At 61.1% G+C, this 13,648-nt stretch overlaps 6 protein-coding genes across 6 annotated transcripts; 3 read left to right on the top strand and 3 right to left on the bottom strand.

Moving 5' to 3' along the window:
• Window positions 1-313: 313 nt before the first annotated feature.
• On the top strand, window positions 314-1,860 carry RHTO_00959 (uncharacterized protein; the record flags this gene model as incomplete). Its single annotated transcript, XM_016414643.1, has 3 exons — window positions 314-459; window positions 522-600; window positions 658-1,860. The coding sequence occupies 3 exons, from the start codon at window positions 314-316 to the stop codon at window positions 1,858-1,860; spliced, it is 1,428 nt and encodes a 475-aa protein (XP_016273324.1).
• A 555-nt stretch (window positions 1,861-2,415) lies between these two features.
• On the top strand, window positions 2,416-3,453 carry RHTO_00958 (uncharacterized protein; the record flags this gene model as incomplete). The annotated part of the gene is made up of 2 exons (XM_016414642.1): window positions 2,416-2,635; window positions 2,687-3,453. The coding sequence occupies 2 exons, from the start codon at window positions 2,416-2,418 to the stop codon at window positions 3,451-3,453; spliced, it is 987 nt and encodes a 328-aa protein (XP_016273323.1).
• Window positions 3,454-3,628: 175 nt separating this feature from the next.
• Window positions 3,629-6,268, bottom strand: RHTO_00957 (ubiquitin carboxyl-terminal hydrolase 10; the record flags this gene model as incomplete). Its single annotated transcript, XM_016414641.1, has 7 exons — window positions 3,629-3,769; window positions 3,830-4,071; window positions 4,153-4,455; window positions 4,557-4,658; window positions 4,737-5,424; window positions 5,504-6,109; window positions 6,227-6,268. 7 exons carry the CDS (start codon window positions 6,266-6,268, stop codon window positions 3,629-3,631), a joined length of 2,124 nt encoding a protein of 707 aa, XP_016273322.1.
• A 207-nt stretch (window positions 6,269-6,475) lies between these two features.
• On the top strand, window positions 6,476-9,160 carry RHTO_00956 (digestive organ expansion factor; the record flags this gene model as incomplete). The annotated part of the gene is made up of 9 exons (XM_016414640.1): window positions 6,476-7,009; window positions 7,088-7,133; window positions 7,192-7,336; window positions 7,391-7,834; window positions 7,917-8,001; window positions 8,080-8,165; window positions 8,225-8,465; window positions 8,546-8,793; window positions 8,875-9,160. 9 exons carry the CDS (start codon window positions 6,476-6,478, stop codon window positions 9,158-9,160), a joined length of 2,115 nt encoding a protein of 704 aa, XP_016273321.1.
• A 143-nt stretch (window positions 9,161-9,303) lies between these two features.
• RHTO_00955 (ribosome biogenesis large subunit GTPase 1) lies at window positions 9,304-11,750 on the bottom strand (the record flags this gene model as incomplete). Its single annotated transcript, XM_016414639.1, has 8 exons — window positions 9,304-9,782; window positions 9,847-10,263; window positions 10,320-10,741; window positions 10,799-11,065; window positions 11,124-11,349; window positions 11,405-11,507; window positions 11,564-11,686; window positions 11,748-11,750. The coding sequence occupies 8 exons, from the start codon at window positions 11,748-11,750 to the stop codon at window positions 9,304-9,306; spliced, it is 2,040 nt and encodes a 679-aa protein (XP_016273320.1).
• Window positions 11,751-12,186: 436 nt separating this feature from the next.
• Window positions 12,187-13,525, bottom strand: RHTO_00954 (uncharacterized protein; the record flags this gene model as incomplete). The annotated part of the gene is made up of 3 exons (XM_016414638.1): window positions 12,187-12,225; window positions 12,287-13,431; window positions 13,483-13,525. The coding sequence occupies 3 exons, from the start codon at window positions 13,523-13,525 to the stop codon at window positions 12,187-12,189; spliced, it is 1,227 nt and encodes a 408-aa protein (XP_016273319.1).
• Between the last annotated feature and the right edge of the window lie 123 nt (window positions 13,526-13,648).

Raw genomic sequence — 13,648 nt, 5'->3', positions numbered from 1 at the left:
CAGCAGATCGCGGCGTGAGCGAGGAGGTGAGCTGTCGAGGCGAAACCGCTGGTTCGCTTCGTTCACGTCTCTCGCTCTGACCGCACTGCTTCACGAGACGTCTGTACTGCTCCAGCTTAGTCCGGCAAGTCAGTCACGAGCAGCGTCACGCGCCCCCGCCGTCCACGCCCGTCTGCATATCTCCCTCGTCGCCAACTTCGGTGCGTCTGGCCTTCGTCGAGTCCGAGGCGTCGCGCCGCTTGCTAACGTAGTAGAACTGCTCCGACTACTATCCAGGACCCGCCCTCGTCGCCCCGCTCGTCGTCCCACCGCCATGTCCTCCTCTCCCCCTCCTCGCGCCAGTCTCGACGGCCTGCCTACCGAGATCAAGGCCCGCATTCTCGAGTTTTGCGACCGCCAGGACAAGTGGCTTGCAGAGTTGCATCGATACCTCAAGACCTATGCCGAGGAGCGGGAAGAGTACGAGGACGATCTGCCGGACGGAGCGAGCAAGATGTCAACGCACTGTCGAGACCTCGCAGCCATGTACGGGAGCACAGTGGGTGCGCTCTTTCAGCCCAGCAAGAGCTGGTCATGCTGTCTGCGTCTTTTCGCTTCAAGGTACGTTGTCGTGTAGGGACGAGCTTGAGAGAACGGTTGCTGACAGCTCATGTACAGGTCGTCAAAGTCTCCAGAACGATGTCGACACTATTCCGACTCTACATCGCGCCAAAGTACGGTCCCCTTTTCAGCCGAATCGAATTCGACGACAAGCGTCCCGAGACCTTCGACACCATCGTCGCTCTGCTCCCCTACTTTCCGAATCTCACCGAAGCGTCCCTCTCGCTAGAAGGCTTTGTCAAACTTCTGCCAGAACGCGGCTCGACGAACAGGCTTGGCTGGCGGGATCTGGAGAAGCACGCGCCCGTCGGCATGGGACGTCTGCTGGCGTCGCTCGTCAGGCTCGACACGAACGTCAGTGCCGAGGGCGACTTGCGGCGCATCTCCAGCACTAGCAGAAACCTCCGATCACTCCGGCTGATGGATAGTCTCTCCACCATCTCGGGCCAAGGTCTTGTCGACATCGTTGCGGCGCTGCCCTTGCTGGCCGAACTTGGTTTGCCCAAGGACTGGCCTCTCACCTCTCTTGCCGAGGCAGCAGATGCTGCAACCAGCCGAACACTTCCCCGGCTCACCCTCTACCAAGGTCCCGTGTATCCCGACCTCATTCAGTCTCTTGCCTTTCCCGGAACCTTCGCCAGCTCACTTCGTCACATGAAGATTGAGCTCATCCGCCCACTCAGCAACGCAACGGACGAGGAACCGGCATATCCCGACGGCGTCCACTTCCCGCATGTTCGAAGCCTCACCTTCACGACCGTTCACGAAGGCGGAGTCCGCGCGCTGTGCGGCATCTCGTCTGCGCGCTTCCCGTCGCTCGCCTCGCTACGTGTCGAGAGTCTCGGCTTCGCGAACCCCTATCTGTATGACCATCGGCCCATCGCCACGTACCTCCAGTCCAACTTCTCCTTCCCCGGTACTCTTCGTCACGTTCAGCTGTGGTCTGACGACGAAGCTCTCAGACTCAATGCATTGGACGATATCGCCGACGACTTCGACTTCCCCGGCGTCACCGTCAGCACGAACCCCATCGAGCCTTTCGTCGACGCCGCCTTCCTTGCCGCCAGCTGGATTCGTCGCGACGTCCAGGATGACTGGGACGTCGACATGTGCCGCACTGGGGCGGCCGTCGACCGCACGATAAACTTCCTGAACGATTGGCACCGTCGGTCGGCGGACGAGGACGACGATGGCGAGTACGCGAGGCTGGCGGTCGTCCTGCAGCGGGCGGAGCTGGAGCGGGTTGCGATGTTGGGATGAGTAGGGGGCCTGTCCGTCGTCTTGCGGAGGGAGAGGTCGAAACGGCTTTGAGGCAGGACGGACGGCTTGAGGAGTAGGGTCAGTTGTCGCAAGTCGAGGAGATTTAGGCCGTCGATTCACTCGAGCGGGTCGCAGCGGGTCTTGCGCCTTTGTGCACGCTTTCACTCTTCCCTAGAGTCGTCGCAACCGAGCAGGCGAGCGCAACTCGACGCTCTGACCTCCGCGGACCTCCCGGCGCTGCTCCTCTCCCTCCTTCCCTTCATTCGCTCGCGCCTCCCGGTCGCTGACAGGCCTGCGCCGCGCTTTGAGCTCGTATCCCATACCAAACGAAGCGCATCGCTGCCCGACCTCGCCACGGCGCGCCTCCAGGACCTGCCAGAGGAGCTCTTCCTTGCCATCGTCCACGCGACAGCTCCGCCTCTCCTCGAGCAGGAGCACAAGGCGACGGAATGGCAGGACTTCCTGGACATCATTCAGTTCACCAACAAGGCGTTCTACCGAGCCTACCGCGCCCTTTTCCCGAACTTCGTCGAATATTCGTACGTCCGCGAGTCGATGCCAGAGGTCACCAAAGCCTTCATTGCGAAGCTGGCGGATGGTCAGGTCATGCCCTCCGTTCGACTCGTGCACGTACATCTTGGCGATGCTCCGACCGGACTCAAGTTCGACGTCTTCTTCGACAACCTCCCCAACTTGCACACTTTCCGCCACTACCGCACTTTCGGATCGTACCGCTTCACACCGTTCGACTTCTCGTTACTCTCGAAAGCCCCTAGTGCGTCACTTCGCCTGCCCACAGAAGCGCGCTGACAAACTCTCCTCGCAGAGCTCCGTCGCCTCACGCTGCAAAGCGTTGCCCTTCGACTCAGCGGCCCTCTCTCGCCTCTTCCCATCACAGAACTCGAGCTGCTTGACTCGAGATCGTCAGGCGCAGTTCTCGGCGACTGTCTCAACGCCGCTCGCAACCTCGAAGCCCTCTTCCTGACGCCCTTCATCGACGACGAAATGCCGGCCCGCCCGATCCTCGCGAGTTTCAAAGCTTCCCCTCGTTGCCTAACGATGCTACAGGTGCGCGGACGCGGCGAGCTCCCGGGAGGCGACGAGATCCTGCTGGGTCGTGTCCTTGCGACATGCCCGCCCGGCGTCGCCCCGGTCTATGTCTACACTCTTCGCGACCTCGTTCCGTTCGGGCCGCTTGCCGAATCGCTTGCAGGCTTGGTCATCGAGTACGAGACGGACCGCATCATTTTCAAGGGTATCATCTTCCCGCCGCCCCCGCCCGAGGAGCTCGACATCGTCCACTTTATTGGGACGAACCCGCCGAACCTTCGAGTCGTCGCTTTGCCGGCAAAGTACTGCAGTCCGACGCCCGACGACGACCAGTCCGACGCAAACAAGCAGACGACCGAGAAAATCCTCGCCGCCTGCGAAGAAGCCGGTATCGCGGTCGTCTACTACGAGGAGCGCGGACCGCTCAAGGTTGACATGTGCGACGAGATGAGAAGGTGGTTCGAGGAGCACGAGGAGGAGGAGGAGGAGGAGGAGGAGGCGGAGGAGGACGAGGGAGGCAAGGAGGCGGAAGCGTCTGCCTAGCTTGAACAGTCAAGGGAGCACGAGGACCGCCGCTTGTTGAGCGCTTGATGACGCGGACCAGTTCTTGTACCGCTGTCTCTGGCGAGTCGTTAGATGAATGCTCGCTTTGCGACTCGCTTCGGCTTGGGAAGGTTGTCGATTCCTTCGCTACGATAGCGGACTCTACGACGCAGACCTACTTCGCCGCCGGCGCAGGCTTCTCCGCCTTCTTCCCGTTCGCCTGAGGCGCACCGCCCGCCTTTGCCTTGTGCGACTTGGGCGGGTCGACCTTGACGAAGTCGTCCCACTTGCCATTCGGTGTTCGTCGCTCCCAGATCTGCAGGCGCACACGAACGTCAGCTCCGGCGTCCGAAAGCGGGAGGAGAAGCGGGCGCACCTGGATGTACGTCTCTGCAAGCGGGACCATCCCCTTCTCGATTTCCCTGACATTCAAGTCCTGCACCTCGAACCACTTCTCGCCTTCGTCCTCCTTGCCCTTCTCGGCGTTTCGCAGGTGAACGTGCACTTTCCATTCCGCTGAGGGAGAGGTGGCGGTCGTGCCGGTTGAGGTGGACGATTGGAGGGAGAGGTTGGCGGTCAGGTCGTAGTGCGCGGCGAGAGTCTCGGCGGAGTCGACATCTGCCAGACAGGCAAACTCAACTAGTCAATACTCGCGCAGCGTAATCGCCATGAGCGGGCGAAAGAGGAGGGCCCACGCACATTCGCTCATGTCGACGCCTTTGAGCGGGAAGTTGACGATAGTCGGATTCTTCTCCTCCAAAAAGCGGTTGCTCAAGAAGCGCTTGTAGTAGACGATAAGGAAGGGCGGCAACCTCGTGATCTTGCTCCGCTTGAGCACGCCTGCTTGCGTGTCCTCGCGCGTCGTCGAGCCATCGTACTTTGAGAGGACGGCGGAGATGGGTACTTGAGGGATGATGTTGGTTTCGACGGCGTCCTGGAAGAGAGGGGGAGGAGGGAGATCGAGAGCGAGGAAGAGGAAGGGGGTCTTGGTCGACTTGATTTCTGGGAGGTCGAAAAGCTTGTGAGTTCGGGGCTGCTGCCAACGGAGACCAAGGGTGCCAGGCGCGTGCTCGGATCTGAGCTCGCTCGCGTCCAACACTCACCTCGGTCAATATCGAACTTGGGCTTCGTGCCAAACTCGCCCGTCTTGATGATTTGCTGGTCGTCGACGCGGACCTCGCCCTGGAAAGCGGAGTAGACGATGCCTGCGAGACGAGATCATAATCTTGAATCAGCAGCAGCTCCCTCGGTAGCTCGAAGCTGAACAGGATCGGGCGACTCACTCGACCTGGGCTTCCTCCCGCCTCCCAAATCCCGATGCACCTGGTTCAACAACCACTTCAAAAACTCCAGCGGGTCCCCCTGCTCCGTAATCTTGAACTTTCCCCCACTCGCATTCGCGACTTCCTGGAGGAACTCGTGCGGCGAGACTTGGGACTTGAACGCGTGCGGGTTCCACAGTTTGCGCGCGAGGAGGCCGAGGCGGATTGTGAGTTCGGAGGTTGGGCGTGCGGAGGAAGAAGAGGGGTCGAGTTGGAGGATTAGGTAGTCGCGAAGAGGCGGGACGTGCAGAAGGAGCTGAAGCACCGCGTTCATGTACGAGTTGTGCTTCATGTTGTTCAATCCGACGAAGCCGGGGTAGTACTCCTTTCGCGCGAGGTCGAGTTCGGGCTGCGTCTGGTGGTCGATCTTCTCGAGCATTTGAGGCGTGAAGGTCGGGTAGAGGAGGTACTTGATGTCGGCCAAACTCGCGTCGTCGACTTCGTAGCCGTCGGGCAGGACGTAGACTTTTCGCGTGTCGAGATTGATGTAGACGTGGTGGTCTTCGTTCAGCGCGTGGGCGTAGGCGGGGGTCGACTTTCCGCGGCCTTGGAAGTACTTGCCGCAGACGAGACAGGCGTAGATGTGGTTGTGCGAGAGGGTGACGGAGCAGAGGCGTTCAAAGTCGAAGTCGAGTGCGGCGCGGTTGATCTGTGCTCATGGACGACGGAGGAAATCAGCTCAAGATTCGTAGGAATCGAGGCGGAACACCGAGAGCGCCTTGACGCACCGTGTCGAGATACAAGTCCGCTGGTCGCCCGCCATCCTCCTCTTTCAGCGCCAGGTCGTCGTAATTGGGCGGCTCCTCCTCCTCCTCGTAGTCCTCCTGCACCTCGGGCTCCTCGTGCTTCAACGCAGTCTCCCCCGCCGCCGCCTTCTCCAGCGTCTCCGTATCGACCTTGCCTTCCGCAATCACGCTTCGGTTCGGCACATCTCCGCCCAGCACAGGCTTCAAATCGAACGCTGGTGCGGGCGCATCCGGAGGGAGAGCCGAGTCCTTCTCTGCCGCAGGAGGAACTGCCTCAGCCATCTCCTCGTCCCGCTTGACCCGCTTCACTTCCTCCTCGACAGCCTCGTCCTCCAACGCCCGCTTGACTGCCAAGTTGAGCCCGTCTGTCGGAGGAACACTGTCGCCCATCCCGCCCACCTCGTTCGCCTCCTTCCCACCGCTTGCAACGGTTTCGACTGCCGCATCTGCATCAGGGATGTCGGTGATGGGCGCAGACTGGTCGGCTGGTTCGGCAGAGGCGGGAGAAGCAGCGTCCGATTCGGCGAGTCGGGCGACGAGGTCTGCCTTCAAGCCGGACACGGGGAGGTCGCGCTCCTTCAGCAGCTCCTGTTCCGCGCAAGGCTCGTCAGCATGAGCTCGTTCGCATGCCCGCCCGTGCGGTGTGCGAGGTGGATCGGGTTGAGGTGATAGGTGTGGGGCGATGAGGAGAGTGGGCGGACTCGCCTTGAGCTCTGCGACCTTGAGTTTCGAGTACTGTGAAGCCATAGCACGCAGAAACACAGCTGAGCAGTCCAGCAGCGTCGAACGAGCGAGATGTCAACGCGTTGACCTTGGCGAGTGAGCTCGAGCGAGCAAGTTGGCCTCGACACCTCACGAACTCGCTCTCACACTGCTCTGGCTGGCTTGGAACTGAGCTAGATCAATTCCCAGCCGCCTGTTACCCCGTTCAGCACCCTCGAACGACCGCCAGCGATGAAGCCTATCGCAGACCCTCGCCTCAATCTCCTCACGGTCTTGAACGTCCAGTCCGCACGACCAACAGGCTCGACGGGCAAGCGACCAGCCGTGTCTCACGCAACGACACGGGACTGGCACGCCATTGCGCGCAAAGCGCAGAAGAAGGCGAAGGGAGCGAGTGCGGGTGCTGAGAGGGCGAGGAGGGCTCTCGCGGACAAGGTGGACGAGGCGGCCGAGGTGATTGAGGAGCAGGAGGACGCTCAGACGGACGATGCGAAGGTCGGAGCGGAGGACGCGGCGTTCTCGGATGCGGATTCCGACGACGAAGCTGCACCTTCGCCTTCCTCGTCCGTCGCCAAAGACCCCTTTGCGGCCCACTTTGGCCCCAACTCGGCGCTCGTTGAAGGAAAGGAGGTATCGCAGCTGGAGGAAGAGGAGAAGAAGTGGAGCAAGGGGAAGAGCGTCTTGCCCGGTGCAGGAGAGGTCGCCTGGACGCGGCCAGACGGCGTCGAGTCGGCGGTCAAGGGCGAGGAGGAGGCGTTGCAGGCGGTGAGTCGCTGGACAATATGCGTCAAGTGTTGCTCCTGGCAAAAGCGCTGACGATTGGTGCGTGCCTGCGACTTGCAGTACAACGCGAAACTGGTCGAGAAACTTCGCGCTTCGTCCGGCCGCAGTACGTTTCGTCTCTTTCGCAGCTATAGAATCGAGCCTCACGTAGACGCTCTCCGCAGCCTCGGTTCCTCCGACCCAGGCCGCCTGGCTCCGCACGCTCTCGACGTGCCAGGACGTCCTCTTCCCGAAGGTCGAGGTCGGCAGCGACGAGCATGACGCGATTCGCGAGGCTTGCGCGATGCATGCTATGAACCACGTGCTCAAGTGCGCCGGGCCTGAACTGAAAGCTGCGATGGAGACTAACGCTTTCTTCTGCAGGACCCGCTCGCGCATCCTCAAGAATAACGAGTTCCTCGCCCGCTCGGCCCTTGACCCCTCCTCTCCCTCTTCCACCCCTCGCAACACCCAAGACCAGTCCTTCACCCGCCCGAAAGTCCTTCTCCTCACGCCCTTCCGCAACTCTGCCCTCTCATGGGTCCAACACCTCGTCTCGTACCTCCCCCCAACCACCTCCCTCATCGAATCCTACCCTCGCTTCGTCTCGGAATACTCCCTTCCCGATGGCGCCTCCGACAAACTCGTCGAAAGGGCCGACGAGTACCCACGCGATCATGTTGAGACTTTCAAGGGCAACATTGATGACACGTTCCGCTGCGGCATCAAGGTGACGAGGAAGGCGGCGAAAATGTTTAGCGAGTTTTATCAGGCGGACGTGATTGTGGCGAGTCCGTTGGGATTGAGGACGAGTATCGAGAAGGATGGGTGAGTCCGGCAGCAGGCCCTCCGTTTAGCTCCGTCTGGTGACCGAATACTGACGGTGGCGAGCGCTGCCCCTGTCCCGCAGCGACTCGGACTTCCTCTCGTCCATCGAAATCCTCCTCGTCGACCAGATGGACGTGATGCTCATGCAGAACTGGGAGCATGTTCAGGTGCGCGCAGGCGTCAGTCGTGCCGTTGCTGCCGTCCGCTGACGGTCTAGAGCGGCTTAATGCAATCGTCTACCGCAGTTCGTGATGGAGCGGCTTAACAAGATGCCTGAGGAGGATCACGGCTGCGACTTCTCGCGCGTCAAGCCCTGGTACCTCGACGGAAAGTGCGTCACTTTCACCTCTCCCTCTTCCCTCGTCCATGCTGATGAGCTCCTTCCCGCAGAGCCGCCCACCTCCGCCAGTCCATCCTCCTCTCCTCGCTCGACTCGCCCGAACTGCGCGCCCTCTTCACCCGATCCTGCCACAACCGATCCGGCAAGCTTCGGGCGATCCCGCGAGCACCGAATAACGGCGAGGGAGTGCTCGGGATGGTACCGAGGGGGCTGAGGCAGGTTTGGAGCAGGTTTGAGGGTGGCGAGGTTTGGGAGGAGGACGAGAAGCGGTTCGAGTTCTTCACGTCCAAGGTGCGGCGGGCTCTATCTGAACAACCTACCGCTGCACTTGCTAGCGAGGAAGCTGATACTTGAAGCTGCCGTCCGTACAGACCCTCCCGACCCTGCTCAAATCCGCCGTCTCGTCCTCCCAAACCCTCATATTCGTCCCCTCCTACTTCGACTTTGTCCGCGTCAAGCGCTACCTCCAGAAGAACATTTCCCAGCTCGGCTCCGACTTCTCGTTCGCAGCCATCTCTGAGTACTCCGACACGCCTGAAATTTCGAGGGCACGGGGCGCGTTCTTCCAGGGCAAGAAGAAGTTCTTGTTGGTGACGGAGCGGTTCCATTTCTTCCGTCGGTGCGTATCGAGACTTCTCAACGCAGTCGTGCATCTCACGCGGAATTCGGCTGCTCACGAGTGACCTGACTCTGCGCACAGCTACCGCCTGCGAGGCGCCAAGACCTTCGTCTTCTACGCACCGCCCATCCACCCGCTCTACTACCCAGAGGTTCTCGCCTTCCCCTTCACCGCGCCCTCCTCCCTTTCCTCTTTCCAGCCATCCGGCGATGCAGACGTCGACGAGAGCGAGCTTTCCGCGCACGTCCTCTTCTCCAAGTACGACGTCTTGCGGGTTGAGCGGATTGTTGGGACCAAGGATGCGAGGAGGATGTGTGGACTTGACGCGGAGGGCGAGAGCGGTGAGAGGAGGTTCACCTTTGTGTAGAGCGGCCGAGCACCTTGCAACGCAGCACATGGCTTGGATCAGCGCAGCTTACGAGCGCCGAGAGCTTCAGAAGTCGGGCAGGCTGGGGAGCTCTCGAATGCGGAACGGCTAAGGGCGAAAGGCTGCGTTCCAGGCGGCGCTGCTCAGACCTCGTAGCCCCTACCCGAACGCTGCTTCTCGCGCTTCTTCTTGAAGTGCTTCTTGTCCTCGCCTCCCGTCGCCGCATTCACCTTCTTCCCTTTCAGTCCCGCGATGACCGCCTTCCCGACATCCGCGCCGAAGAACGAGTTGTCAAGCGCGTTCGCCTTCGCACTCTGGCCCTTCCCACGCGCCTCGCTCGGTCGCCCACCTCCGGGCGCACCCGCCGCCGCCGCCGCAGGGTTATGGACGTAGTAGTCCGACTTCTGGCTGACACGAGTCATGGGCGCCATCTTGCGCTTGAGCTTGTTCTGCGCGCGCAGGCGCTCGATGTCGCGCGTCTCGCGGTTGAAGTCGTCGGAGTCGATGCCGGGAGGCGGGTGGCAGTAGAGAAGCTTGCCGTTGACGTAGTCCTTCAGGACGAGGCGGGAGGAGCGAGACTGGTCGGGGTTGCCTTGGCCACCGGTGAAGAAGCCGCGAGCGACTGCGAGAACGGAAAGAGTGTCAGTCGTGTCATGAGCCGGTGAAGAAGAAGAAGCGCGACGCACTAGAAAAGGTGTTGAGGAACTCAGCGGCAGTCGGTACGCCCGTTCCGCCCTCGTTCTCCGGCAGAATCGTGATTCGCAGACCGTACGTGCCCTCGAGCACCTCCTGCGGGATCCGGCGGGTGACGAGCTCGACAGGACCGGTGAACTCGCGCAACTGGTCGATCGGGAGGACACCGTTGCAGACGAGGTCGGCCTTTGTCGCGGCGAATTGGGGAAAGACGAGACCGGGACAGTCGCAGAGGAGGACGTCGGGCGAAAGGCGAATCGTCTGGAAGTGCTTGGTTTTGCCGGGCGTGGACGAGACAGACACCTTCTTCTCGCCGATGAGGGCGTTGATAGTCGACGACTTTCCGACGTTGGGGTAGCCGACGAGACCGACGACAAGCTTTTCGTTGCCGTGCCCCTTGGCGAGCGAGACTGCATGACAAGTCCTCGTCAGCACGACGAAGCCGGAAGACAAGGAGCAGACGCACCTTCGGGCGCATGGCTCAAGAACAGCTCCTCCAGCTCCAGCACACTCAAGATCCGCGTCCGCTCGCTCTCATCACTGCCGGGCAGGGAGATACCCATCCCCCTCCGCATGATGCTCGCCAACTCCTCATCCGAGTCATCCTCGTCCTCCTCATCGCTCGACTCGTCCGGTCCAACCACTCGTCTCCGCGATGCCGGTGCAACCTCAGTCTTGGGCTTCGCATTCAGGCCCTTGAGCTTGTTGCCCGACTTGGGGATCTTCATGCCCGGGATCTCGTCCTCGTCCTCCTCGTCCGACGACTCCTCCGCGCCGTTCGCAAGCTCTTCTTGTCGCGCGCGCTCCTCCTGCAAGGCAATACCGTTCGCGGCGGAGAAGAAGGCGTACTGAATCCCGTTCGCCTCGAAGTAGTCGGCCCACTCCTCCCTGTCGAGCGAAAAGGGTCAGCAAGTACTGAGGCTTCGGAACGTGAGCGAGACGCACCTCTGTTTCCGTGTCAACAAGTCCGACTTGTTGATGAGCAGCAAATTCTTCCGCTTCGGCGCCGGCTCCCCCTCCTCCCTCGGCCGCTCCAGCTCGTTCAGCTCCAGCACGTACTTCTCCAAGTCGGCCGAGCGGAACGTGAGAGGGTTCCGTGCGTCGACGATCTGGACGATCAGGTCGGACCGCTCGAGCGTTCGCCACAGCTGGCGCCAGACTTCGAGGTTGCGCTCGAAGGGTGTGAGGAGAAGGGCTTGGTTGTCCTGAAGGCTGCGGGTCGTGGTGCGTCAGTTCGACGTTGGCGAACGCAAGAGACAGTCAAACGCACTCGGCGAGCCCGCGCCTCCATTCAAGGAACGCATCCCTCTCCTGCCTCTCCAGCTCAACCGTCGTCATCTGCCTCGTCCAAGGCGGTCGTCGTGGTACCTGCAGCCGCTGCTGGTTCTCGTTTTGCTTCGTTCGCAGCTCGGCTTCTTGTTGGGGAGTGAGGAGGTAGGGGTTGTGCGAGGCGGCGTTCAGAGAGGGGTCTGAGACGACCTTGATGTTCTGGCGCTCTGCGGATCGAAGGGGTCAGCCTCGTCATAGCGTGGAATTACTTCTGGGACTCGCCAGCCGAAAAGTCGGTCTCTGCGAGCTGTGCGGTGCTGAGAAACTCGTCGAGGTCGTTCTCCTGAGTAACCGAGGACAGGCCTGCCGCAATCTCGGACGAATGCTGCTCGACCGGCTCGTCAGCACTGTTGACCCCGTGTGTGGAGCCCAGCAACGCACCAGAGTCGGGTCCTGCGCATCCCTCGCCGCCCTCACTTTCCGGTTGATGATAGCTCGACCGAGTCCCGACTTGTCCACCTTGCGCTTCTGCGCGCCGTTCTTGCGCTCAGGCCGTCCGTTGGGCTGTGTGAAGCAGAATGTCAGCTTGGCTATCGTCCAGACGGGCTGCGACTGGCTGACGCACCATGTTGCGATGAGGCGCTGCTGGTTTGCGAGTGAGAGGGTGTCGGGCTCGTAGGCAGCGCGGCGCCGGTTAGTCCGCTAAAGCGAGTGTCTGGTAAGTCTGCGAAAGCCTCGGAAGAGCCAGCAAGCGTTGAGAGCGAGTGGGAGAAGGTCGAGCTTGTCTTCCACCCTCTCGCTGAAGCTGACACATCTCGCCAACTCGTTGTGCGGCTGTCTTTGAAGCTGTAGGGACATCTACGATCAATCCGAGTCGTAATGCGAACAGCGACATCCGACTCTCGGTTCAGCCTCTTCACAGCAAGCTTCGTCAAAGGCGAGTCGAGGGCGAAGGAGTTCATTTGGGCACTGTCGCAAAGCCAGTGATGACATAGAGCGCAGAGACTGGGAAATGAAGGACACTCGAGAACCGGCTGCACGAGAGGCGGAAAGTCGAGGCGAGATCAACCGTCAGTTGTCGAGTATTCCTGGATGCGCGCATGCTGCAGATGTAGACTGTCAGTGCATTGTCAATGTTTCCAGTGACAGGACGCTGTAACGCACCTTCCAGATAGACCCGTCGGGTCTTACGTCCTTCGTCCACAAGTCGGCGCAGCGCAGAAAGGGGAGGCGAACGCGTCTCAAAGCGGCAGACTTGCGCATCTGGAGGAAGTTGTGTAGGAGCTGGCGGTTGGTGTCGGTCTTGAAGGTGCCACCCAGCTCGAGGTTGGCTGTGATGAGAGAGCGCGGGATTGCTTCGAACAGCTGTTGCGTCTCGTTTGTACTGAGCATCTCGCCTTCGATGTCGAAATTTTCAAGCACGGGATAGGCGTTGAGAATGTCGCAGATGTCGTCGATGTCTCCGCGTCTGCAGTCGAAGATCCGGAGAGAAGTTATCGACGAAGCCGCTCGGATTGCCTGGATCACCTGCTTGCCAAGTCGCCAGAAGCACAAGTCGCCCGCTCTGAGCTCGGAGAGGTCCCAATGCGGCGTTCCGTGCTTGACGAGACGCCTCGTAACGCGCTCCACATCTCCTACGGGAGCGAAACCGATGTAAAGTTGCGTGAGGAAGAGGTGGCCGTTGATGCGCGAGTTGCTGAGCGTAAGAGCATCGGCAATGACAGTCTGCCACCGCGTCAGGTTGGGAAGGGAGTTGAGCTCGTCAAAGATGGAGAGGTCGACGGCGGGAGTCGTATACTCTGCGAGTCGCAATCGCATAACGCCGACAGCGCGTCCTGCCGGAGTCGAGAGCAAGGACGACACGAGCGTGCACATGTTTTCGTGATTCGCCGTCAAGTTCAGGCTGCTCAGCCCGTTGCAGGTCTCGTAGAGCTGCGCGAGGTCTTCCTGGCGCGGTTCCTCAAGCGTCAAGTGGAGGGCGAGGTCGCGAACGAACCGACCGACGGCGCAAGGAGAATTCGAGAAGATCGCTGCCGCTCGTGCGAGAGTGTCGGTTGAGGCGATAGCGACTTCGCGAAAGATTCGTCGCTGTGCGATCTCGCGCCAGTCCCGACCGATGAGCGCAAGGTTGCGACAGGTCTTCCGCTCCGCCGAGGGTTGCAGGTCTTCGCAGGCGTAGTCGACGATGCTCTGAATCAGCTCGGCTGGCAGTTTCGGCGCAGGCTTGAGTGGCGCAGTGTTCTCGGGAGGCTCGAGAGGCATCGGAGGAGGGGGAGGTACTCGTCTGGCGGCGCGTGGCAAGTTGACGGCTGTGTGAGCGAAGTCAGCCTCACATTGGGCTCAGAAAGCGTGTCGCGCACCTTGCCTGCGCTCCCGGCGAGCAGAAGGACCTGGTTCGCTCATCTCGTGGGGACGACAGACGGGTGTGCGGGCGCGTCGTGCGGGTCAAGCGGCGGTCGAATCGTCTCAGCAATAGCTTCGCCGCGGACACAGCAGAACCGGCGGTCCACTCGAGCGTAAGATCGT

The sequence above is a fragment of the Rhodotorula toruloides genome (assembly GCF_000320785.1).
Source record: "Rhodotorula toruloides NP11 unplaced genomic scaffold Scaffold11, whole genome shotgun sequence".
In the NCBI taxonomy this organism is placed as follows: Eukaryota; Fungi; Basidiomycota; class Microbotryomycetes; order Sporidiobolales; family Sporidiobolaceae; genus Rhodotorula; species Rhodotorula toruloides.
Note: the sequence above shows the minus strand (reverse complement) of the source record. Positions and strands in the feature narration are given on the sequence as shown.